At 57.3% G+C, this 26,605-nt stretch overlaps 1 protein-coding gene across 1 annotated transcript in view; it reads left to right on the top strand.

Moving 5' to 3' along the window:
* The window catches only part of LOC144943904 (spectrin beta chain, non-erythrocytic 1-like), a 74,709-nt gene that overhangs the window by 21,216 nt on the left and 26,888 nt on the right, over window positions 1-26,605 (top strand). Inside the window, exons 2-17 of the mRNA XM_078871753.1 lie at window positions 8,967-9,118; window positions 13,810-13,983; window positions 15,085-15,176; window positions 15,286-15,366; window positions 16,645-16,760; window positions 16,988-17,100; window positions 17,444-17,631; window positions 18,268-18,385; window positions 19,183-19,341; window positions 19,995-20,297; window positions 22,954-23,107; window positions 23,934-24,187; window positions 24,605-24,996; window positions 25,101-25,379; window positions 25,995-26,132; window positions 26,361-26,580. Coding sequence (XP_078727879.1) covers window positions 8,967-9,118; window positions 13,810-13,983; window positions 15,085-15,176; window positions 15,286-15,366; window positions 16,645-16,760; window positions 16,988-17,100; window positions 17,444-17,631; window positions 18,268-18,385; window positions 19,183-19,341; window positions 19,995-20,297; window positions 22,954-23,107; window positions 23,934-24,187; window positions 24,605-24,996; window positions 25,101-25,379; window positions 25,995-26,132; window positions 26,361-26,580 — 2,933 coding nt within the window. The remainder of the gene's footprint in view (window positions 1-8,966; window positions 9,119-13,809; window positions 13,984-15,084; window positions 15,177-15,285; window positions 15,367-16,644; window positions 16,761-16,987; window positions 17,101-17,443; window positions 17,632-18,267; window positions 18,386-19,182; window positions 19,342-19,994; window positions 20,298-22,953; window positions 23,108-23,933; window positions 24,188-24,604; window positions 24,997-25,100; window positions 25,380-25,994; window positions 26,133-26,360; window positions 26,581-26,605) is intronic.

The following is a 26,605-nucleotide window of genomic DNA, read 5'->3' as shown; positions in this document are numbered from 1 at the left end:
TCTGCGACCCGTACGTTCCTCTTTCTGTGGTCCCGAGCACGTACCTGCTCCACGCTTGTTCGCGGAGTTTCCACGTTTCTGATGCACGTTGTCCACCACGTTGTCTTCAACTTGGACACCGCGGTGCAATGATTCCGTTACTTTTGTGAATGCCTCCGAATGGGGCGTGAAGTGTCTCGCTTTCTACAGCCCGAGTGACGCTGTTCTCAGCGCTGTCGGCAGCTCTGAGTCCGTGGCGGAAATTCAATACTCGGAGGACTTATCTTGGAGGCCAGCCTCCCCAGGGAACAACCACTTTCGACTTGCCACAAAGCGGTACTTGCTTTATTCATCCTAGAGGGGCAACGGGTTGATGCAGGCCCCCGACTGGGATTTAAACTCGCGGTCTCATTAAAGAAAATTCTTAATCTCTCACTAAAGGAGAAACATATATCGGCAGGGCTCTGCTCTGTGCCTCCACGTATACATACAACACATTTGTAGTCTAATGGTCTATGAACTTTCTGGACCAATATATCCTGCGGCATTTGTTTGAGGAAGAAAACCGGACCGGTTTCAACAGAAGCGGAGCTTGGCTCACTCGTGTGACGGTCAGCAGAATGCGGTCGCAGATAACATCAGTTGCCCTAACATTGTCTAAAGCAGCAGTTTTTAACGGGTAGGGTCAATAGTTATTGGCTTTGTACAATTCTGCATTCATATCGAATGCATGAATTATTATTCCAGCACTTGCTGGGATACCGATGGTGTGGACGGGAGGGTTCGCCATTGCACCGATCGGCCCACACACTCCCCATATCGTGTACGTTACAGATAACCCCCAATACGAACCTAACCCAACCCAACCCAACCCTAACCCAACCCTAACCTAACCCTAACCTAACCTAACCCAACCCTAACCTAACCCTAACCCAACCCTAACCCAATACAAACCCAACCCTAACCTAATACAAACCCAACCTTAACCCAACCCTAACCTAACCTAACCCTAACCTAACCCTAACCTAACCCTAACCTAACCCTAACCCAACCCTAACCCAATACGAACCCAACCCTAACCCAACCCTAACCCAACCCTAACCCAACCCTAACCCAACCCTAACCCAACCCTAACCCAACCCTAACCCAATACGAACCTAACCCTAACCTAACCTTAACCTATCCTTAACCCAACCCTAACCTAACCCTAACCTAACCCTAACCTAACCCAACCCTAACCTAACCCTAACCTATCCCTAACCCAACCCTAACCTAACCCTAAACTAACCCTAACCTATCCCTAACCCAACCCTAACCTAACCCTACTCTCACAGTACCCATGCACAGTTTCTTTTGGGACTTGTCGATCATTTATGTCTTCTGGCCCTCTCTGATTGCCACATTTATACCACCTGGTCGTGGTGAGTCAGACGAGAGCAGATTGGAGTTCTTCTTGACAGGTGCAGGGGGGTGAGGGTTAATAAACATTCCCCATTGCTTCAACTGAAAATAAACCCCAGGGTTAATTCGAGACCTTTGCAAATGTGACGCCCTCTGCCCGCATTTACTTGAATAAGAAGATATCTGGTGCAGTTCCTTCTCGCTATTTAGTTGCTATTTAGCAGCGTACGTGTCCTTCGCGTATTAGCGACAAAAGGTCGACGGCGGAGCGTTGACACATCGGCCTTGTGCAAGCGCCTCTCTTGTGTAATTGTCGACAACGAGCGTGCTCCCCGCGATAGCGGTCGTGGCGACGCGTAACGGCTTCCGCCGATTACGCGCTTTACCGAGCCGACGAGCACTCAAGATCGCGCTTCATCTTTGGCAAGAGTGAAGGCGCCCGCCAAGGCCAAGTCGGTGAACGGGGAGGAGTTTGGAAACACTCTCCGCCCACATTCCTGGCTTCACGTTTTTTTCAAATTCAGAAATGCATTCTCGAGAGAGGACCTCTCTTTGTTTTGCACAAGTTAAAATATCCACCTTGCGATGATTGTTGCCACTCCGGTTTGCTCATTAAATGATGTTCGTCCCGTACCTCCGATTAGCACGGTTGGCTATGTACGGTGCGAAAGAAATTCAACATACGTACAAGTGAACAGAAGCTGCAGCGACAGTATGCTCTCGATTCTATGAGCAACTTCAGTTGTTTAAAGTGCGATAAGCTAAAGGGGCACAGGCAGTTCTACGATGTAAACTTACATTTCAGACACTTCAATGGCGTGGCGGTGATCATGGGTATCAGCATGAAGTGGATATTGACTTGGGCAGAGTGCGAACCCATCAGGACTGTCACTCAGACAGAAAACTGTTGTCCACCTTTCTTGCAGAGGGAGACATGTTCACAATATATCGCGGTGTCAACGGTACTCAGACGCACTGATTATGTCATCCACGCAGGGATGGTGCGTTGAGGTTAGTGTTTGTGAAATTACCGACTCATTCCATAAATGAAGCCACATTTAATTTTTAATAAAATTGCGGATACTTCCCGTCCTGTGTTGGCTGGCTGTGAAGTCTCCTAATGCGGACGACTGCCCGCGGCGCGCTAGGAAATCACCGGTCCCTCTCCCTCCCAAGCCGGTGGGAGAAATTCCACATTAATGTGGCGGAGGCAAGTCCGTCCGTAGCCTGACCACGGTTGACTTTACACCAAACTCGTGAGGTCGGCCCCACGAGTGGGTGAGGGGCGGCCCTCTCTGCGAGTTGACCCCTGGGGCCCTGCCCGCTGCACAAGCCGGATGCTGTGCACACGCTGTGGCGAGCTCTTCTGCGGCCGTGTCGCTGGGTTCTTAGTCAGAAATGTAAACACATGAGATATGGTCAGGCCATCGTGTTATATGTTCAGGCTATTAATACATGACACACGACGTTCGTAACGTACTGGTTTAGCGCGCAGTGTGTTTGGTGGGAGTCTCGCGTGAGTGGGCGTGACGATCTCACGACGGCTCCCCCGCTTACTTCGACTTACGATCATCTTTATCTTACAACATTTAGTTTTGTGCTGCAATCGTTGCCTGCGGACTTGAGACAGATCTCAAGATCGTTTGTCTGTACTCGGGCCTCGAGATGATGGGTACCGATTGCACAACAGCTGCAGCACGAGGACGATGACAGAAGACGATGGTGTTTGGTTGACGACACGGAGTATGATGCCGCTGGCGACATCGGTGTCGCGAGCGTGTCGCGCCAAATCCATCCTCTTATCCGTGATTATTGTGGATAATTTGCATGCGTAAGTTGTTATACGCATCAGAAAAAAAACTCGTAAACCGATCTTCCCCGTGTTTTGCTTTGTCGTAAGTCATTCTATACTCGGGCGCCGAGATTGCCTCGTACAGTATCCCAGGCAGTGGCTACAGTTTGCCGCACAACCTTTTCTCCACGATGGGGTATCCACACTTCACCGCGGCTGATGCGTTCATTTCTTCCAGGTGTGGCTTGTGTCGCTTTTACTTTGGCAACAAACTTTTGTTAATGAGCAGATACACGCGCTGCGTTCCCTTTCACGTGGCGCTCGCATTGCTGCGGTGTTGACACAACTCGGAGAACCTCGAGATCCGATATTCCATTACTCTGGCTGCCGCACGTCAGCTGCCACCGATTTCCAATTGGCAGCCAGTCGATCTGTTGCCAAAGTGTGCGGGGTATTGGAGAGTCGGCCTCGACAAGGGAGTGGTGATCATCTGTCCACGCCACCCGCCGCTCCATCCTGGTGCTGTTCCCTCTGCGGCGGCACTTGCACCCTGACACACACCCGGCGTGGACGCGTTCGGGAGCGGCGGTGGTGCGGTGGTCAACGCAATCGGGGTAATCCGCGAGCGGAAATACATTCCCGGCCATGGCCAACGTCGGTGGAGAATAGCATCTGAACCGGCCTGAGCGCCCCCCCCCCCCCCCCCATGGCCAGGGTGGTGAAGTATGGTCCAACAGCCTCTAAAACTGACACGGCATGAGAAGGCCGTTGCCCAGCGGTGATAGACAGAGCGCTGTACAATATGTTGTATTAGTAACCCCAATTACACCATGGGTAGACCCTTATCCAGCGGTGGATTGACTAAAGAGCCGTGTGTGCACACACGTGAGCTGGTGTACATGATGCAGCTGTATTACCATCGGGGGGTAGGGTCCCAAGCAGGAGGGAGTGGGTGAAGTTGGAGCGCGGGGACGACATGGGGCCCCAGGACGGAGGTGGGGAGATAAGCCAACAGTTGGGCCCTAGATTCCCAACTGAATAATTCACAACAACAACATCAGCAGCAGTGGCAGCGGCAGCGGCCGTGATTTATCCACTGCCGGGTGAAGGCCCTCAAGCCGTGACCTTTTCTCACGGTCAGATCTCACTGGCCAGCTGATGTCAGCCGTGGTCAGGAATCGAACCCAGCTCGTTATTGAAATAGATGCGCGTTTTGAGTTTTAATGTCAATAAAATAAAACCCGAAATATCCTTCATGGGATTGATTGGGTCTACATGAAGTAATCACTGCCATGTTTCCCTTGTAGAAAAAGAGACGTTTTGGTGTGAGTGGTCTCTCTTCTGCTTACCAATGAAGCCACAGGCGGAGTTGGACTTCTATATTTGGGGGGGGGAGCGGGGTTCGCTTTGTCCCTCACTTTAGGAATCGCGGCTGCATATAATTTAAATTTTATCTTAATGTTAAACTACTGAAAATATATTGATAATGGTGTATTGATAAAGGTGTACAGTTTGGGGGGCGTTGCCCCCCCCCCGTGCCCCCCACAAACTCCACCCATGAATGAAGCACACACTTTCACGCAGCAGCAGAAGTCATCGTCACCGTCACACTGCCGCTGCTGCTGCTATGCCGCTTTGATGTTTGCCTGCCGCGCCGCGCCCAGCCGTGCGCCCTGCAAGCCCAGACAGCTGTCCCCGGCGGTGTTCGCCTGCCGGCTCCGCATCCACCAGTCGCGTCGTCGTGCGGACCGCGGCCGCTCCTGCGGCTCGCGTGCCGCTTGCCAGTCGGGGCGCTGCGCACGGATCCCGTCGCGTCGGGAGGGACCACGACCTCTGCGACTGCAGAAGTCGAACTTGGCTCGCGAGCGCCACCGTCATCGAGGCGGGAGTCCCAACGAGGTCACGGACTTCCCTCACCGAAGGTTATTCACGGCGACGTTTGAAGATTGGCGGCGGGGGACATTCGATTCTCCGAATCAGCCTCGGTCCAGACGGGACCGAGGCACACGGACGGCAGCGTACAACTCGCAGCAGCAGGGCACAACGGAGAGTTACGGAAAAAGTTCAAAATATAAACTCCCGGCAGCATTGAGGCAGCATCCAGAGTGGGCTGCGGGCGTCGACGCTTCTTCTGGACTCGTGCTCTCCACGGCCATTCCACGGATGACACGAGTCGGCCGGAATGAGCGACAAGCCGCTGCTGTCATCCGCAGGTGTCCACGCGAATAAGACGAGTTTTATTATTAGCAGATACAAGGACCCACCAACACAGACCCCCCCCCCCCCCCCACATATAACTGCGGATCAGAGGCGTCCTCCACTGTATCTCTGTAGTGCTCGTGCCAAGTGCTCGCCATGTCGATTGCTCGCCGTGTGGAATCTCCGTGGACCTCATCAAAACACACTGCTGCTGCTGCCAGCTGCCTGCGCCGCGTGGCGTCGTGGACGGTGACGACGACGATGATGTCATGGTGGTGCTGGTGTTGTGTCCGTCGTGATGTGTCATCATCACCTCATCGTGCCGTAGCCTTGCCACTTCAAACTGAACAGCTGTTGTTGGGAACAGTCAAATTGACGTATTGGCATCAGCTGATGTACGATTATTTAATAAAATAGGGAATGTTCTGTGCAGTTAAAAGTAGTTTTAAAACCGCATTGTGTGATTTAAACATGACTGTTTAACATATTTACGTAAATAGCTCAATATGTTACACTTATTAAAAGTTATTGCGCTTGGACAGGACACGTCACTCGAAGGGATGGTGGCTGCTGGCTAAGAGTTATGGTGGGAGTGGCAGCCAATGAATGGAGCGGGGAAGATGGAGCGATAGCATCAGTCTGTAGGCAGAGGCTCAGTGTGAATTATTGCATCGTATGATCACGCGGAGCCGGCAGCTATGGGAGAGAGGCCTTCACCCAGCAGCAGATTGAGCATCAATGCAGTATGGAGTCTGTTGCCTCAGGGCTTGGCTGGTGATGAGTGTCACAGTAAAATAAATCTTCCAAAACGAACACTTTCTTGGAATTAATGTTTTACCTGAGAAACAGGATCCAAGTTATAGAGAAGAGTAAGGCCTGTAGAGTCGTCATGGTAACAGTGGATACTTTATATAAATGACAAAATTGAGCCCCCCCCCCCCCTTCATTGCAACAGGATCTGGCGGCAACATGAATCGAGAGAGAGTTTGCCAGGGCCGCTCCGGCACACAGGACGGCGGCTGAGGCAATGCCCCAGCTTAGTCGCAGAGTCTACACGTGCAGTGTAGGGTCACGGGGGGGTCACTAACCTGGCTGTGTCTGCAGTCACGGCCGTTGAAACAACACACAGCGGCGTGTGCGCAACCTCTCAGCCTTATCCAAACCACCGGCTCAGAAGAACTGCACGTGTGGGCACGTCGGAGTCGAGAACCACCGACTGGAAGAGGAAGTGCGGCCGTCCCACGAGTAGCGTCTCGAGTGACTGCGATGCTCCTTGACGGGAACTTTATTAATCCACCGCTGGATGGAGGCCCCCCTACGCCCCGTGTTTGACCATATTTATATTTCACTGCGATGGTCAGTGCAGGCTGATGAAGCAGAGAGGCCACAGGCCCGGTTCACTTGTTGCTGGGCATTGAACGTTGGCCGTGGCCGGGAATCCGAGTCGGGTCGCTGGTTTCGTAGCACCACGCGCTAGCAACTTCGCCACCGCGCCAACTTGACTGTATAATAGGAAGGCTGTGTTTGTCGTGGTTATCAATATTTATTCTACCTGACATCATTAGCACCCGTCCATGCCAATTTGTGCGACATCACAGACCAAGTGCGGAATTTGAAGCTGACCTCACCTCGCGCCGACGCGAGCTGCGGTCCGTACCGTGCGTTGTCCGACGTTTCACTCCACATGCTGGGAGCTTATTTGGGAGATATTCACAGCACAGCCTCGTAGCACCGACACAGGCCGCCTCGCCTTCCCCCCCCCCCGCCCCCCCGCGCCACGAGAGTCGTGGGGACGATGAACCGATGGCATCTCCCCCGCCGCAAGCGGTCTCCCCTGCCACAGCAGGAGCCCCCTGCCGTGTGACTCACCCTGCAGCTGCTGCTGCTGCAAGCCGCATTGGCGAGACGCCGCGTGCCGGAGGGGACCGTCCCGACGGCACGGCACAGATCCCGGGCTCGTCTTCGTGACTGCAGGCACAGCCCCCTGCCGCTTCGCTTCTACCACGTGCGGGACGGGCGTTGTGCAAAGCTCAGAGCGCGCCACGGCACCGTTGTTCACGGTTGTTCACGGTTGTTCACGGTTGTTCACGGTTGTTCATGGTTGTTCACGGTTATTCACGGTTGTTCACGGTTGTTCACGGTTGTTCACGGTTGTTCATGGTTGTTCACGGTTATTCACGGTTGTTCACGGTTGTTCACGGTTGTTCATGGGCAGTGGTGGCGTCGTGGTTTGCGCGCTGCACTCTGAACTCGGCAAGCTGCGTTCGGTGGTGAGATGGTGGTGTGGAGGCCACCCTGGACAGGACCTTCAGTAGCACGGCTGGCGACGTTCCGTGCGAAAGAAGTTCAACGTCCATAAAGACGGTGTGTAGACTGCGCTGTAACAACCCGACTAACCGACTAGGCACGGGCAAGCCTTCATCCAGCAGTGGGTTGGTCAAGGGTTGTACATTATTCACTTTCGTGGGTGTTGTGTGAATGTGATGACAGTGTCCAGAGCAGCCAAGCAAATCGCTGTGCTGCTGAGCACAGGGCCTGGCAGTGTTGCATGGCAATGATGGCGCTGGAATCGAGATGTGCAGTTTAGAGTTGAGCATTGTGACCGAAGCGGCTAAGAGTTGGGTGTTGACTATTGCCATCATCGGCAGGTTGTCCTTCCCTTCATCATCATCATCAATTCATCGTCAGCATCATTATCGGAGCTCGGTGCCCATAAGAAGAATAATATTGTCGAGGATAAAGGGAAGCTTCATGGCTGCAGATAATAAAGCGACAGGTAATGGGGGTTTATTACATCATCATCGTCACCGTCATCTGTGAGCATAGCATTTACACTGTACATGATTCAAATTGGCCTCTGCGATTGGCTCACATTGCACGTGAAAAGGCTGAGGCAACCCGAATAATGAGGAAACCTGCTCATTAACCTCTGACAGGTAAATCCAGCGTAGTGGCACGTTCATGCTTTCATCCGTGATGATCGTGGCGTTGAAGGTGTCATTAGCGTCAACCTCACTGATGTCTAAGCGCATCGCAAACCCCAGCATTGCACAACTCCTAGACACGTTGTGGAAATGGATCGTGGTTTGTGTCCTAGGGAATTGTGGGTAACACCAACCGATACTCGTCCACGAGTTCTTTCTACTTGAGGCGTCAAGCGATGTGCAGTGAAATCATCGTATTGCGCGAAATCATTTTCCAGACGAGCGGGTGGTTATCTCTGAGAACAGGGTGAGACCTCCACTGATCTGCAGCTGCTGGTTGGAGAGAGGTTTTCTCCGATGGACGAGACTAGTTATGGAGTGACAGCCAAAGGAGGGAATGCACTCGACACGAAGACCGCCGCAAAGGTTGAGCGATGAGGTCGGGTCTTGGGCAGGTGCGAGATGAACGATGACGGTCATGTGCGATGCCGACGGCCCGGCGCTGCCTTTACCCAGCAGTGGATAGACCACGGCCGGCGATGACGACGGGCGACGAGCGCGACGAGTCGGAGCCCACGGCGCGTTGGCACCCCGCGGTGACGCCCCCCTGTGGCCCCCTGTGCCCCCCTGTGCCACCCTGTGTCCCCCTGTGCCCCCCTGCGTGTGTGCAGACGAGCGTGAGGCCGTGCAGAAGAAGACGTTCACCAAGTGGGTGAACTCGCACCTGGCGCGCGTGTCCTGCCGCATCAGCGACCTCTACACGGACCTCCGCGATGGACGCATGCTCATCAAGCTGCTGGAGGTGCTCTCCGGGGAGACGCTGGTACGTCCTCGCGCTCGCCTCTTTACACCGCCACCGCCTCCGCTGGTGCGCTCGCTCATGCCGAGATCGCAGCGGCGCTGTCCAACCGGACGCTGGTTACCCCGCACGGTTTCCTCTACTTGAAGATCGTTAGACTTGTTACGCACCCTCCTCTTGCACACTAATCCCAACGCTCTGCCGTGTAACGCAGCACAAACTGCATCTGAGTGGCATTCGCCGATTTAATTTGTTTAACATCACCGAAGCTCAGCGACTCTCGGCGTCCCATCCCCCGACGAAGCAGACTTCACCGTCCCTGTCCTGTCGACGGCATCGCAGCGCCGCCGCTTCCCGCCGTGATGACATCCCAGCCACCGTGGGGGGCCTCGCGTTGCCACGGTTACCGTGGACTCGTGGCAGCGCTCACCTGGCCCCCTACGGGAGGGTGTTTGTGTTTCATTAATAACGCCGCTACTGGGGCGGGGGGGGGTGAAGATACATGGCTCGGTTCAACACGGTCCAACGCAATTTGGGTTTACATAGCGGTGTGTAAATGTGACAGCCGCATCTCCAGATGCTGTATGGAAACAACCGTTTGTTTTTTCATCGATTTTCGTCATAAAAAAGAGAGTTCAAATCGTGCGATTAACTCGACCGTACTTGCGATTTTAATGTAATTAAGATCAGTTTACATTCTGATCAGCTAATTGAACCGTGTATGGTTATCCTGTTACGATCATACAATGGCAAAACATAAGTATTGTCACTTGTTTTGGCGGCGGAGTATAGCAGAGGCTGCGTCCTGAATGTGAACTTGGCCTGTGCATCGTTGCGATGATTCCAGGACGTCTCCCCGTCTCCTTTGTTGCTTCCCATGCACAGGAGAGGCATTTTACTCCAACAGCAATAATCCCTGACCTCCAAACTCTGGGCGTGCCAGCTCCCACAGGGACGTGGGTTCCACACAGGGACGCTCCGCTCACAGTGAGCAGACCTTGCATCTGCGTGGCGTGGCCCAAACGCCGCGCACTTCGAATGGACCCTCTTGAAAACGAGTCTTGAGACTCGGGCAGGCGCTCATAAAGGGGTCACTGTAGTCTGTCAAGTGGAATGTCAATATGTCTTGCTGTAGGCGACTGGACATGTAATGGTGGTATGTCACTTTAAATTGTGGGTGTGGGGCATTCTCTGTCTCTGGCCAACGATACTCGTGCTTTCCCTCCCTCCCTCCCACCTCACCCCACCCACCTCACCCCACCAACCTCACCCCACCCACCTGACCCCACCCATCCACCCTTCACGGCAGTGCTCTTTGTTTGATTTCATCTCAAGGTGAGCCACAGATATGTATTATCCACACAAGGGATTCCGCCAATTATCGTGGCTAATCCTGGCCGTCCTGCTCACACGCACGTGCGTCCATGTCTACGCACTGATACACCCGAACGGACGTCCCACCTGTGCAGTCGTGGAAGTACAGTTTACCTGTTATACCTGTTTGCTGGAAGAGGCATCATGTGTCCCGGGGGATCCGTGGATTCTCACACTATCTGGAAAAGCAATTTCAGCTGTCCACAAGTCAGAGCAGGCACAGTGCACTCGCAGACAGCCGTCGTGTTCAAGCTGATGGCACCCACCAGTCGTCCCGCCTCCGATTACCACGGTTGGCTACGTACGTTCAACATACACACACACACATTCAACACACACAGACACATATATTCAACAATGAGTCATGTCAACACACTGCACGGAGGACGCTGCCGTGGGGTGATGGTCAGCACACGGGACTTGCAATCCAGAGGTCAGAGGTCAGATTCCATCTCCCTGCGTGGTAGTTGAAACCAACTGCGCGGGTTTTTCTGAAATGAACCCACTCCGCCTGTCCACCCAGCGGTGCTATGGGCTCACCACGGGGATGTCGCGTGCGGTCGGGTGAAGTGTGGCTACTCCCACCTCTTCCGAGGCATCTGGCCATCATCAGAGAGCAGGCCAAGTATTACTGCGAGGGGCCTTATAGAGGAGGCCCCTTCTACCAGCCGTGGTGTGAGCGAGCAGTTGCAGAGCTGCACCTTTGCCAAAGCTCACGGCACGTGGTGCCACATGGCGTCCTACAGCACGACCTTTATCTGATGACCATGATTATATAAATTATCACCATCATCATCATTCCTGCTTTATCTGTTCTGCCTGGAAACCATCCATTACCAGATAACTGACACCAAGTGAGAAGCACATTGGAGATATCTCGAGAAATTGTCACGGCGTTGATGACCGCCGCCACCCCTTGTGCACCTATTCTACGTTCCTGCGAGCGCAGAGAATGTTGGCAAGGTGCGGATTGTTTATCGCCCTGTGCAAAGATGCCTCGCTCGAGCGTTCCAGTCGAGGCGTCTCTATCACCGGAGACGATCCGTCGACGTTGCTTGCGACGAGCAGAAGGTGTCGGCGGTGCGCGAGGCACCGCCGTGTCCGTGCTGCAACGCGCCACTCGCCTGCGCTCACAGCGAGCATGACGATGGTGGTGGCGGTGGTGGTGCATCGTGTGCACGGCAGAGCAGCGCGGCACCGCACGCGAGACGCTCGCACACCGACGCGTCGTGCACAATGGACGGTGTGTTTGTGGACGTGCGGGTTCGTGCGAAGGAGGAGTGGGGTGGGGGCAAGGGCATGGGTGATGGGGGGGGGCAAGGGCATGGGTGATGGGGGGGGCAAGGGCATGGGTGATGGGGGGGGGGCATGGGTGATGGGGGGGGCAAGGGCATGGGGGATGGTGGGGGACAAGGGCATGGGTGATGGGGGGGGGCAAAGGCATGGGTGATGGGGGGGGGGCAAGGGCATGGGGGATGGGGGATGGGGGGGGCAAGGGCATGGGTGATGGGGGGGGGCAAGGGCATGGGGGATGGGGGGGGGCAAGGGCATGGGGGATGGGGGGGTCATGGGTGATGGGGGTGGGGGGCATTCATCCGCTCGCTCACGAGGCCTGGAACGGCGCTGGTCCCCGCGCACGACACGTACAGTGCGTTACAGAGTTGTGTCACGCGCAGCCCTCGGGCTGAATTGTTGCATAGTTGCAATGAAAAGCGCCGCCCCGGTAAGGCGACACGTTGACGAGAGAGGTGAGAGCGATACATAGAAAAACAAAGAGGGGCGAGCAGGTTTCTGCAATCTGCGGACGGATCCACGCGTGGGGCAAGCAGGGTGTCTCTGCCTTTTGTCGGCTGTCGCGTATCAAACCCCAGCGCCGCCGGCCACGGCGCCGGCATCGCTGCAGCCTGAGCAGCCCACGCGAGCCTTGCCTGAACAGCCCACGCGAGCCTTGCCTGAGCAGCCCACGCGAGCCTTGCCTGAGCAGCCCACGCGAGCCTTGCCTGAGCAGCCCACGCGAGCCTTGCCTGAGCAGCCCACGCGAGCCTTGCCTGAGCAGCCCACGCGAGCCTTGCCTGAGCTTGCAGCTCGGAGCGAGAAGAGCCGCCTGGCGTGACCACGCGGGGTGCGAGCACGCCCCCGGCGTCTCCCTCTCTCTCCGGAGGGGTAATTTGGCCAAATCGTCGTGTGGGAAGTGCGAGCGGAGGCAACGACGCTTACGCTCGCGGTACACAAACCGAGTCCTCGTCTCACGTGACATGTTTTAGAAAGTATTGAATTAAGTGCCATTATTTTTTTACAATTCAATGCACATTTCACCTACAAACTAATGGAGCAGACAAGACAGAACATACGAGGCAGACGGTAGACGAAAGGCGGACCACAAAAACAAGAGCGAATCGATTCTTGAATCAAATGGGGACCTCATTTGATTCAAGAGCCCAGTGAATGGGGTCTCACGCCCAGGCTAACTAATCTCACGCCGCCCGCCCGGCCGGCCACTCTCAGACTTCAGCCACGCCGAGGTGCCCATTAACTCGCCACAAGTGGTCGCCCGGCATGTCCACTTATCGTTGTACATTACTGCTGCGCTGCCGCGGGTCGCGCGAGATGAACAGCGTCGCCGCGTTCACCTGCGGTTCGGTCCGGGAGCGCTCAAGTCAAGAAGTCACTTTTCCCGTGAGCAACTCCCATCGCTCGCGCGCGTGGGTGGCCAGCACCCGGAGGCCGGGTAGACGAGCGTAACCATGGAGAGTAACCATGGAGAGTAACCATGGAACGTAACCAAGGAGCGTAACCAAGGAGCGTAACCAAGGAGCGTAACCAAGTAGCGTAACCAAGGAGCGTAACCAAGGAGCGTAACGAGGAACACAAACCTGTCAATCCCTTATCGGTGCTCTACCTCAGCACAGACCAACTCAGACCTTATTGGTCACCCCGTGCCCCTTGTAAATCTCAACGTTCATCCGACAAAGCGCCATCACGAGCGAGAAGCACAAACAAATAGACAAAAAAAATGTGCGCATATTGAAACGGCTGTACGCCGTATGGACCTGAGAACTCAACTTCCCTGTACAAGAATACAGCTAAACCGTATGGGTTGACAGGTGAGAGGAGCATAACCAGGTGCATGACACAAGGCAGCTCCTCAGCTTTCGCCGCGTCTTACCACAGTAATAAATGTGCACGCGGCTGTACCGCGCGAGGAAGTTCCCGGCACGTGGAGCAAAACGTTGGACGTCGCGCCGAACAGCGCGCGGTCCGTACGGTGCAACCCGAACGCGCAACGAGAGAGCCGTGTGACCGTCCCTGAGGCCTCTCCCACCGCTTCGCTGTGTCCCCAGCCCAAGCCCACACGTGGCAAGATGCGCATCCACTGTCTGGAGAACGTGGACAAGGCGCTGCAGTTCCTCAAGGAGCAGAAGGTGCACCTGGAGAACATGGGCTCGCACGACATCGTCGATGGCAACCACCGCCTCATTCTGGGCCTCATCTGGACCATCATCCTGCGATTCCAGGTATCGGCATCGCCACCCAGCAACCAGTCATCGCGCCACGTCTGCTGTACCGCTCGCTATGCCTGCGTTTGTGGGATGGTCAGGAACGCATCCCTCTGTTTCGGACCGATCCGAATGTTTGGTGCCGCAGCAAGCGACTTCACTTTCACGGCATCATCTCCCTGACCGTCCCAAAGTAACTCGCTTGTGCGGCGGGCTGACCTGTGAGCCTCTTCAGATTAGGAGCGAGCAAGGTTTATCCACAGCACTTCGTGGATTAAATAAATAAATAACAAATATTGAGCTAAATTTATAAGGTGAAAATGTAACCCACATTCCGCACCGTGGGGAATTGGTATCAGCAGTTGTGTTGCTAAAGTAATTATTTTGCAAGTCTTCTTATAAAGACGTAATTTTCACCAGATTACCTGACACAACATCTCCAGGTATTCCCAGCCGGCACGCGGCACCTCCTCGCTGCGTGGCAGAGTGGTTGTGTCGAAGCACATCCACTGCACCGCTGCCAGGCCGGTGTGACAACGTGGCGTGCTCACTGCCTCCGCGTCGTCTGGCGTGCGGGCTCGAGCAGGCTGCTGTGAATGTTGGTGTCGGTGTTGGTGGCATGTAACATGAGTGTTGGAGCTGTGCAAGATTTGTGGGAAGTTGGCAAATTGCTTTTGAGTCTCTGAGTGGGCAGTGCACTCTGGGAGGCTCGCGTGCCTTGTCAATGATAGATGTTTGCTGCTTCGCTATGGGAATATTTTTTTAAAAAGCAGTTAAATTCAAGTAAAACTCATAAGTACATGAGGTATTCCTGCCATTACAGTCACGCAAAAGGATCACAAAGGGGCTATGCATCTCCGACATCGACGGCAGTAATCAGGCACTAGAGGGTGATGTTGCCGTGGCTTTCCAATTGAGTAATTTGCAGGACATTTTTCAAATTTGAATCTTGATATCTGCACTCATAGCCTACCATAATTTGAATAAAGTAACGGGGTTTTTCAACGTCCACTGCGACGCAGACTTGCAATGTCTCTCTTTTAGAAAGCATTGTATTCCCTTGTTTTTAATGCGGCCGAGTTGGTGTCCTGTTAAGTGCCTCATCGTTCCGCTGCACAGATCCAGGACATCAGTGTGCAGACGGAGGACAGCAAGGAGACCCGCTCTGCCAAGGACGCGCTGCTGCTGTGGTGCCAGATGAAGACGGCGGGGTGAGTGAGGACGTCGTCTCCTCGTTGCTTGGTCGTTTTTTTGTATTTGATCTCGGTGCCATTGGGAGCGTTCATGTCGATGCTGGCTTACGTTCGATATTGCTTTCAGCTACGCCAACGTGAACGTCCACAACTTCACGACCAGCTGGAGGGACGGTCTGGCTTTCAACGCCGTCATTCACAAGCACCGGTAGGGCGCCCTCGGTGGCACGCGGCGCTCGGCGGCTCCTGCGATACGCCACGGGAGCTTCTCTCATTTCCCCCCGTTTTGTTTGTTAGCGCTCAGAGCAAATTGGCCATTGTAGGGACGTGAACGCACTTCCCTCGGATGTTTCCTGCATTCGCGGGCTGCCCTCCCGAATCCATAGTTGTACTCCGCTTCTGTGTTCCCGCGTCTGTGTGCTGCCCCGCCCTCCCCAACCCGCACGGTCAGACAACCCCCACGAGCCGCACGTTGCGTGTGGGTGGCCCTCATCCGGCGGTGGATTGAGATTGGGCTGTGCTCGTGTTGATGAATGGCCTCCATTGAGGCCGAGGCTTGGCTTGGGGCGTGGTGTCACCGGAGACGCCATTCAGCGGCGTGTCCTCGCTCCTCAGTAGGAACCATTCGCACCAAAATGTCCCCAAGCTGATCGGCGGGTAGATGGCAGAAAGGTGACAAGGGGGACAATGTGAGGAGGGTGACAAGCGGACTATTTTTACCCCTGAAAGTGTGTTGTCTTTGTGCTGTTCGCATTTTGCCGTACTCTGGTTTCAATGACGATGCGTACATATTCAGAGCATATGTTTGCATGTTCACCACAGGTACGTGTGGTTCATGCAGACATGATTCCTTGCAAAAGGTTTATATTTTGTGTTTGAACATCTTAACGCCTGTTTTATTGCCAGAAAGGGTAAAACCTGTTCTTACTTTTTCATATTTTGATACTGGCAAGAAAGGTCCCATTTTATTTTTATCCCCTCCGTGCAATGAAAGATTGTCACGCAAACCAGTCCAGCGGCACGGTTTGCAACGTTGGATTGTGAAACCTTCCCATCCCCATCTTGGACGATCGTCCAAGATGTCAGTGCCTTCATACGCGGCGTGATCCATTGGTAGATGTGCCATTCATTTCTAATGACCCTCTGACTCTCTTTTTCGATAGGGCATTAAACACTGTGTTGGGAAAAGCCACGGCACCGCATCTTGTTCAGGCGATTTACCTCTTCAGGGTTTTATTTCGTTTCATTCGTCGAGGATTCGTTAAGGGTTGGGTTTATTTCCTGTTAAGCGCTGCGAGGCGTGAATGGCGCTGCATGAAATAAAGAGTTGTAGTTCGGAGCGCCGTGGCCGGAGCTCTCTGTGATGATCGTTCGTGTCGACGGGCGGCCCCTACGCTGACGACCGCGCTCATGAGTGGCATCGGTGACAGTCTGCCGAGCTTGCGACCACGACGACCACGACGCTGCTGCCGCCCTCGCCCCGCAGGCCGGACCTGGTGGACTTCGAGAAGCTGAAGAAGTCGAACGCGCAGCACAACCTACAGCACGCGTTCAACGCGGCCGAGCAGCACCTGGGGGTCACCAAGCTGCTCGACCCCGAAGGTGAGGAGGAGCGCGGCTGAAGGATGCGTTCAGGAGGTCCGGGTCTGATGATCGGACTCACGGTGATATGGATTGAGATGTCACCTGGTGGAGCTCGGGTCGCTGTCCCGCACGTAGCCGACCGTGCTAATCGACACTGGCCTGTGTCGGATCATCTAATTGTTTGTCTGTAATGGGAGAAATTTGTCCGTGTTTACGTTTGTGCGTGAACGTTTTGTCGGCGGCAGACGTGAGCGTGGACCAGCCGGACGAGAAGTCCATCATCACCTACGTGGTCTCCTTCTACCACTACTTCTCCAAGATGAAGGCCCTGGCCGTCGAGGGCAAGCGCATCGGGAAGGTGAGGACACCTCCTCGCGTCCCTCCGCTCCGCCGCACGACCGAGCCGGCCCGGCGCAGACTCGGGTGGCACCGAGTCGTTTTTCCACTGCAGGACCGGAACACCGAATGCCGTGATCATCGTTAGCCTCAACCCCTGGCCCCGCTTGAAGCCAGCGCATCGTGAGGGTCCCGCGCCGGCTCGGCCCGGCTGTGCCAGCAGGAAAGGGGAATTGTTTGTCGTTGAGTCGGAGCAGCACGGTTACCGCGCGCACCTCTCGGAGCAACCGACGTCCCCGATAGCGGGGACGCCCCGGGAGACGATCGCGGGGGTCGAGCGTCGTCTTGTTCGCCGCGGGGCGCAGGTGCTGGAGAGCGCCATCGAGGCGGAGCGCATGGTGGAGCGCTACGAGTCGCTGGCATCGGAGCTCCTCGAGTGGATCGGCGGCACCATCGCGGCGCTCAACAGCCGCGACTTCCCCAACTCGCTGGTGGGCGTCCAGCAGCAGCTGCACGCCTTCAGCAGCTACCGCACCGTCGAGAAGCCGCCCAAGTGAGAGTCGCACGCGCGCACACGCAAATAGATGCGCACGCAAGCCAGCGTACATAAAGACCCCCCAGAGAAGCCTGCAAAACAGACTGTTGGGGCAAGTGCTGTTAGCGAGCAGCACCTATGAAGGCCGTCACGGCACACGAGGAGGTGGGTGGCCAACACAACGCCCGGCTGCCTTTGTCTCTCCAGTGGCGATGTTGACACACTGCGCCAGGTACTCATTGGCCCAGGACTGGTTCAGATAATCGTCACTGGTGTTGGCCGTGAGCGGGAATCGATCTCGGGTCGTCGGGTTCGTAGCGCAGCGTAGCGCTAACCACTACACTACCGCTTCCCCAGCGTGCACACAACAACAACAACAACCGCCATTCGCCACTAAGTGGCGGTGACGTCACCACGACGCTTGTGCCAGGCGTACACACACACATACGCGTATGGCAGCCATTGTATGTATACACACACCGCTGGAGGGGAGGTGATGCGAATTCATCGGCATCATCATCATCGGCCGCGTCGTGCTCCGCGTGACTTGCAGGGGGTTTCCCGCCTTCACCATTCGCATTTGCCGGAGACGGCGACGGATCCGCTGGGACGTTTCGGGAGTTGTTTTGTGACGGCGCGTGCCCCTCTCTCCAGGTTCACGGAGAAAGGAAACCTGGAGGTTCTGCTCTTCACCATCCAGAGCAAGATGAGGGCCAACAACCAGAAGGTGTACACGCCGCGCGAGGGGAAGCTCGTGGCGGAGATCAACAGGGTACGTGCGTGCGGACGTGGACGCGTGTTGACGGGGAGAGGGGAGCGCCTCCCTCGCGGCCGCACAAGGAGACGGCGAAGTCGGACCTCGCTCGCACGCGCGCTGACTCGGAACGTTTGAAACCGACTCATTGGCAGTGGCGCACACAAGCACAGATAACAATATTGAAGGCATTCGTCTGTGACGCTGCCCTGTAAAGGAACGATGTATAACAGGCGATGTTTCAGAAACACCGGGCCTTCTCCTTTCACATCGTGGATCCAGCTGTGATGAGCCCCGGTTTCCCCAGCTCCTTGTGATTAAATGATGAAGCTCGTGACCAATCGGCATGTTGTGAGAAACGTCTTCTCCACTGATTGTTGGGAGGGAAGAAATGGCCGCATTTGTAGATGGATTCGCTGATTTTCTCCGAATTTAGCGAAAGTGGTCGTTATCATTAAACCAAAGTGGCTTTTGCCGGATCTACGTGTGACCGCACCTCAAGTCGCCAAACAGAAACCGTGGCCTTGTTTTAGCGAGAAAAAGCAGTCGGCCAGAGGCGGGGGATACACAAAGGTTTTAAACTTGGATATGAACAGGGGTAGGGAATTAGCAGCATGGATGGACAGTGGAACGGAGTTCTGGACTATTGAGCGACCTCCAACTAAAGCAAAGGTTTGACTGGGGAGCTTTCATTGCTGGAGCAGAGAGTTCCCTGGAGAGGGGGGCGTGCGGGGTGGTAGAGTTGGATGAGAGGGGAGAGGTGTGTGTGTGCGTGTGCGCGTGTGTGTGTGCGTGTGTGCGTGCGCCGCTCGCAGGCGTGGGAGCGGCTGGAGAAGGCGGAGCACGGGCGCGAGCTGGCGCTGCGTGAGGAGCTCATCCGCCAGGAGAAGCTGGAGCAGCTGGCGCGCCGCTTCGACCGCAAGGCGGCGATGCGCGAGACCTGGCTGGCGGAGAACCAGCGGCTCGTCATGCAGGCAAGGCCAGCCCCCCTCCACCCCCCATGCACAGGCCCCAAGGCCCAGCAGCACGCCAGCAGCTGACAGCGCACCGCGAAGATGAGAGTCAACGCGTGTCTTGAATTGAGCAGGGTTTTTGGAGCTTACGACCTTGCCATACACGAAGACGTTTGTGATGTGATGGTTGGTACATTACATGTCAACTTGTTTGGTGTTTGTGTTATTTAGCATGGGCACACGTTTTGTATGTGTATGTTGACCTTCTTCCGCACCGTACGTAGCCAACCATGCTAATTGGACGTGCGGGGGAAGGACAACAAAACTAAACACAAAAAGCAGTTCTAAATAAATGAGTTTTACATCTAGATGATTTAAAAGTGGACAGCTCCAGTGGCTTCCTAATATCAGAAGGAAGAGCGTTCCAGACGGCCGCAGAAGCGCATCTGAAAGCGCGCGATGCGGTGACCACCGTCTTTGTTCGAAAACCACCGCAAGGATGACCGGAGTTCGAGCGAACCAACGAGAGGGACGGAGAGAGGGCAACTCGTGGCTCATTCTTCCGAACCGGCGATCGCTACCCGCCCGTCAATCCCGCGCCGTCTGACCGCGCCAGCGCGACGCGATGCCCGTCGCGTGACCTCTCGCGTTGCCCGCCCCCCTCCCCCGCGCAGGACAACTTCGGCGCGGACCTGGCGGCGGTGGAGGCGGCCACGAAGAAGCACGAGGCGATCGAGACGGACATGGCGGCGTACGAGGGGCGCGTGCGCGCCGTGGAGGGCGTGGCGCGCGAGCTGGAGGCGGAGAGCTACCACGAGGTGGCGCGCGTGACGCGGCGCCGCGACGGCGTGCTGCAGCTGTGGCGCCGTCTGCAGGAGCTGCTGGCGGCGCGGCGCACGCGGCTGGAGATGACGCTGGCGCTGCAGCGAGCCTTCCACGAGATGCTCTACACCGGCGCCTGGATGGACGAGATGAAGGTCGGTGTGCGTGTGTGAAGCACGGGGAGCGGTAGTGGAGCGGGAGTGGAGCGGGAGTGGAGCGGTAGGGGAGCGGGAGTGGAGCGGTAGGGGAGCGGGAGTGGAGCGGTAGTGGAGCGGTAGGGGAGCGGGAGTGGAGCGGGAGTGGAGCGGTAGGGGAGCGGGAGTGGAGCGGTAGGGGAGCGGGAGTGGAGCGGGAGTGGAGCGGGAGTGGAGCGGTAGTGGAGCGGTAGTGGAGCGGGAGTGGAGCGGGAGTGGAGCGGTAGTGGAGCGGTAGGGGAGCGGGAGTGGAGCGGGAGTGGAGCGGTAGTGGAGCGGGAGTGGAGCGGGAGTGGAGCGGGAGTGGAGCGGGAGTGGAGCGGGAGTGGAGCGGGAATGGAGCGGTAGTGGAGCGGGAGTGGAGCGGGAGTGGAGCGGGAGTGGAGCGGGAGTGGAGCGGGAGTGGAGCGGTAGGGGAGCGGGAGTGGAGCGGGAGTGGAGCGGTAGTGGAGCGGTAGGGGAGCGGGAGTGGAGCGGGAGTGGAGCGGTAGTGGAGCGGGAGTGGAGCGGGAGTGGAGCGGGAGTGGAGCGGTAGGGGAGCGGGAGTGGAGCGGGAGTGGAGCGGTAGTGGAGCGGGAGTGGAGCGGTAGTGGAGCGGGAGTGGAGCGGTAGTGGAGCGGTAGGGGAGCGGGAGTGGAGCGGGAGTGGAGCGGTAGTGGAGCGGGAGTGGAGCGGGAGTGGAGCGGTAGTGGAGCGGGAGTGGAGCGGGAGTGGAGCGGTAGGGGAGCGGGAGTGGAGCGGGAGTGGAGCGGTAGTGGAGCGGGAGTGGAGCGGTAGTGGAGCGGGAGTGGAGCGGGAGTGGAGCGGGAGTGGAGCGGGAGTGGAGCGGGAGTGGAGCGGGAGTGGAGCGGTAGTGGAGCGGGAGTGGAGCGGGAGTGGAGCGGGAGTGGAGCGGTAGTGGAGCGGTAGTGGAGCGGGAGTGGAGCGGTAGTGGAGCGGGAGTGGAGCGGGAGTGGAGCGGGAGTGGAGCGGGAGTGGAGCGGTAGTGGAGCGGGAGTGGAGCGGGAGTGGAGCGGTAGTGGAGCGGGAGTGGAGCGGGAGTGGAGCGGTAGGGGAGCGGGAGTGGAGCGGGAGTGGAGCGGGAGTGGAGCGGTAGTGGAGCGGTAGTGGAGCGGGAGTGGAGCGGGAGTGGAGCGGTAGGGGAGCGGTAGTGGAGCGGGAGTGGAGCGGGAGTGGAGCGGGAGTGGAGCGGTAGGGGAGCGGTAGTGGAGCGGGAGTGGAGCGGTAGTGGAGCGGGAGTGGAGCGGGAGTGGAGCGGGAGTGGAGCGGTAGGGGAGCGGGAGTGGAGCGGGAGTGGAGCGGGAGTGGAGCGGGAGTGGAGCGGGAGTGGAGCGGTAGTGGAGCGGTAGTGGAGCGGGAGTGGAGCGGGAGTGGAGCGGGAGTGGAGCGGTAGTGGAGCGGGAGTGCAGCGGTAGTGGAGCGGTAGTGGAGCGGGAGTGGAGCGGGAGTGGAGCGGGAGTGGAGCGGTAGGGGAGCGGTAGTGGAGCGGTAGGGGAGCGGTAGTGGAGCGGGAGTGGAGCGGTAGTGGAGCGGGAGTGGAGCGGGAGTGGAGCGGGAGTGGAGCGGTAGTGGAGCGGTAGTGGAGCGGTAGGGGAGTGGGAGTGGAGCGGTAGGGGAGCGGTAGTGGAGCGGGAGTGGAGCGGTAGTGGAGCGGTAGTGGAGCGGTAGGGGAGCGGGAGTGGAGCGGTAGGGGAGCGGTAGTGGAGCGGGAGTGGAGCGGTAGTGGAGCGGGAGTGGAGCGGTAGGGGAGCGGGAGTGGAGCGGGAGTGGAGCGGGAGTGGAGCGGGAGTGGAGCGGTAGTGGAGCGGGAGTGGAGCGGTAGTGGAGCGGGAGTGGAGCGGGAGTGGAGCGGTAGGGGAGCGGTAGTGGAGCGGGAGTGGAGCGGTAGTGGAGCGGGAGTGGAGCGGTAGTGGAGCGGGAGTGGAGCGGTAGGGGAGCGGGAGTGGAGCGGGAGTGGAGCGGTAGTGGAGCGGGAGTGGAGCGGTAGGGGAGCGGGAGTGGAGCGGTAGTGGAGCGGGAGTGGAGCGGGAGTGGAGCGGGAGTGGAGCGGTTAGCGTGTCGATTCCTGCTCACGGTCATCATCGGTGATGATTATCTGAACCGGTCCTAGGCTTCCCCTTGGTCGACTCAGCCTCAAATAAGTACCTGGTATAGTATGTAAACATCGCCACTGGGGAGACAAAGGTGGTCGGGTGTGGTGCTTGCCACGCACCCTCTCGTGTACCGTTCTGGCCTTCATAGGTGCTCTTATTTTATTATAGCTTTGAAAATGAAAAATATAATTTTGAGTCTCGTGCAGTGAAGATTGCTCACTGTAGCCAGACTGGTGGGAAAGTGCTGCCCCCTCGCGTGCGAGTCAGAGGTCACTTGAAGGGATCTCAGACACTGGTGATGCACTGCCCTGCGATGCTGTTGTTATTACTACTACTAACACGGTTTGTTTCACCAGCAAAGCCTCACCGAGTCTCCTTCAGCGGGCTCCCGCTATTTGTCCCTTGTCACGGTTACCGTTGAGATGACGTTGGGGAATCGCATGACACGGCGCGGAGAAGCAACTCGCGTGTGCGCGGCATTGAGAGGGCGCGCGTGACTCTGGTGCGTGCGGCGCGGCGTGCAGCTGCGCCTGCTGTCGCAGGAGTGTGGGAAGCACCTGCTGGGCGTGGAGGACCTCCTGCAGAAGCACGCCCTCGTGGAGGCCGACGTGGCCGCGCAGGCCGACCGCGTGAAGGCCGTCAATGCGGCCGCCCTGCGGTTCGCCGAAGAGGTGGACGGTGCGTACCCACGCGAGCGTCAACCCGCAGGTGCGCGCGTATACCCGTCTGTACGTACCCACAGGAGCGCTCGTCCAGGCCGCCACCAGTGGCACTACGTGTTCACCTGCGGTACAATAGCAGAGACACGCAGTGACTTAGTGAATCAGAATCTGTATTGATACTGGAGGAATCCGATGAGCTACAAAACTTTTTTTCAACAGGTGTCTAGTAGCGGCGGGTCAGAACGTTACAACAATAAACAACACAAAAAGACGATATGAGTGCAAAGTTTATGAAAGGTAAACAAATCACTTTAAAAAATAAAACTAAACAAAATGTGTTATCTTACTAGGTAAAGCCCACTCAGCTATTATCTTATTTTTTAGAAGCAATCTGGCCACAAATGATAGTACAGCAGAGTGGCTTATCACGTGGTTTCAGAAGTGGCAAAGAATAAGGGAGGGCTCGGTAATAATGATGTAGCCACGAGGTCTTCTACCTGGCCAGACCAACGAGCGTGGTTAAGAAAGTCATTCGTACAATCTCCAGGAATGACGCAGCGTGTGGAGTCCTTCTCCATCCAGCAGCGGATCGAGGAAGCGTTATACTATCCCTTGTTAACGACACGCAAACGAGTCGTTGGCGTGCTTCTCATTAAAATAATCGCCACGCGAACGAATCCCGTCCCCTCGCAGTCGAGGCCGTTGCGATTAAAACAGAAGGACAAAAGTAAAAATCCTCCACGGGTGATGGCTCAGCCCATCGCCTCTCAGGCGAGTGCGACGAGCAGCACCTCGCGTGAAGTTGACGGTGGCCGTGCGACGGGTGGATTTGCGTCTCTCAGGCTACAGGCCGTGCGACCCCGAGGTGGCGAGCGAGCGAGCGGGGCAGCTGGAGGCGTCCTACGCGGAGCTGTGCGCGCTGTGCGCGGCACGGCGCGCACGCCTCGAGCAGGCTCGCGCCCTGCACCTCTTCCTGTGGGAAGCCGAGGAGGTGGAGGCCTGGGTGCGGCAGGTGGAGCCCCTCCTCGCCAGCGAGGACGCCGGCCACGACCTGGCGGCCGTGCTGCGCCTGCTGGCTCGGCACCGCGCATTCGAGGTGAGGACGCTCTGAGGGGTGATGCGCGAGTCAGAGCCGGAGCCAGCCGTGATGTTGCTGAAGAGTTTCGTGTTTGATTCTCGACGTTGTTTATAGGCGCTCACAGTTTCCCGCTACGTTACAAATGTTCGGTTCTTCATCGCTATGTTTTCTCATGTATGGATCTTCTCTGGGGACTTAGGTTTCCTCCCACTTACATTTGTGTATTTGTGTATATTTGCAAAAAGATTACATGAACATGGTTATCATCAGCATCTTACCTGAACCGCGAGGAGGTCAAGAGTTCTGAACTAAAATTAACTCTTACGTGAATTAATTTCCTCCTTCTCTCCTTTGGCAATCCTGTCTCCCCGCACCTCTCCCTCCGGTCCCTCTCCCCGCCCCTTGCCGCATGCCCCCCGGCTCCGCCACGGGCAGGACGAGCTGAGCGGCCGCCGGGCCCAGCTGCAGCAGACGCTGCGCCTGGGCGAGGCGGCCGCGGCGGCGCTGGCGCCCCGCCTGGCCGACGCCGCCGCCTCCGAGGAGGAGAAGCGCGAGGCGGAGCGCGACGCGCAGGCGGCCCGCGCTCGCTCCGCCGAGCTCGAGAAGCTGTGGGCCGCGCTGGAGCTGGCGGCGTCGCGCAGAGCCGAGCGCCTGCGGGCCTCCGAGGCGCTGCACCAGCTGCTGTCGGACTCGGCCGACGTCGAGGCCTGGGCCCGGGACGCGGCGCTGCTGGTGGCGGCCGGCGGCGACGTGGGCAACGACGAGTTCTCCACGCAGGCGCTCGCGCGCAAGCACCGCGACGTCGTGGAGGAGATCGAGGGATACAGGTGCGGCGACGGCGGCGCGCCGGCGGGCCGCCCCGACTCGAAGCGCGATCGTCCGCCGCGGGTGGCGCGAGCGCGACTGACGAGGCCGCGTTTGTCCCGCGCAGGCCGGTGATCGACTCGCTGCGGGAGCAGGCGGCGGCGCTGCCCGCGAGCCTCGCGGAGCCGGCCGGCGTGCGGGAGCGGCTGCGGCGCCTGGAGGACGCGTACGGCGAGCTGGCGGCGCTGGCAGCCGAGCGCGGCCGCCGCCTGCAGGACGCGCTGGCGCTCTACACCATCCACAGCGAGACGGCCGCCTGCCTGCTCTGGCTCGACGAGAAGAGCCAGTGGCTCGACGCGCTGGACATTCCAGAGAAGCTGGAGGACCTGGAGGTCGTTCAGCACCGGTGAGACCACCGCGGCCCATGGGGATCTTGGCTCTGTAAAGTAAATAGAATTAAGAAATTATTATTGTAAAATGACTGCGATTATAATACGTACTCTTTACCCTGAATTTCACAGAAATAGTGGGGGTGAATGTTATAATCCGGTCGCTGTGTGTGTGAGATTTGCAACTTTATTGACACTGGGCACAAGTTTTAGGGTGCGTCTTCCTTTCCGGAGCACTTTCTGGCACTGCTGGCAACCTGGGTGTGGGATTTGTCTGCACGTGATTAAACTGGGCTCGCAATTGGTAGTGAGTTGGTCGTCTCCGCCTACTCACAATGTGTACTAGTTTTTATTTTGGACTTTATTTGACCACATTTCTACAATATTGGTTGGACCATCGTACTGCTGGTGGTTTGGAAAGTGCTGCCCCTAAGTCGTGGATAAGAGGTCATTTCAACAGTTTTCAGAAGTAGTTCTGTGATATCTCCTTCCGTGGGCCGCTCTCTTAACGTGGGGAAAAGGGCTGCTCTGCTGGAAATGTTGTCTCTCATCTTCCTGCAAATCGGACGGCGTTGGGGCAAAAGGCAAAGGGGCACAGCTTACGCACAATCCCACATTGTGCTTGCCGGCAGGTTTGAGAGCCTGGAGCCCGAGATGAACGGCCTGGCGTCGCGCGTCGCCGTGGTCAATCAGCTGGCCCGGCAGCTGCTGGGGTCAGGGCACGCCAGCGAGGACGACATCAAGGCCAAGCAGGACCTCCTGAACGCCAGGTGACGCCGCACCCCCCACGGGCGCCGAGGGGAACGTGTCGGTGATGGGGCTTGGCCTACCCGAGGCTGCCCTGGGACTCGTTGGAGCCGAGTCCTGGTGGCTTCCACGCTGCGACGTGGTGCTGCTCCCTCCTGCTGCGTCTCCCGCGTTTCCCTTCCCCCACCCGCCGATCGCAGCTTGTGGTCGCTCGGTTGATAGATCGACTTCATCGACAAATCGTCCCGCAGGTGGAGCGAGTTCCGGGAGCTGGCGGAGAGCAAGAAGGAGGCGCTGCAGGCGCAGCTAACGCTGCAGAGCTTCCAGCTGGAGTGCCACGAGACGCAGGCGTGGATCCGCGAGAAGACGCGTCTCATCGAGTCCACGCAGGGCCTGGGCAACGACCTAGCCGGTGTCATGGCGCTGCAGCGCAAGCTGTCCGGCATGGAGCGAGACTTGGCTGCCATAGAGGCACGCACCCTACACACACACACCC

This window comes from Lampetra fluviatilis, chromosome 33 (assembly GCF_964198595.1).
Source record: "Lampetra fluviatilis chromosome 33, kcLamFluv1.1, whole genome shotgun sequence".
NCBI lineage: Eukaryota > Metazoa > Chordata > Hyperoartia > Petromyzontiformes > Petromyzontidae > Lampetra > Lampetra fluviatilis.
This window is presented reverse-complemented; position numbering and strand designations above follow the sequence as displayed.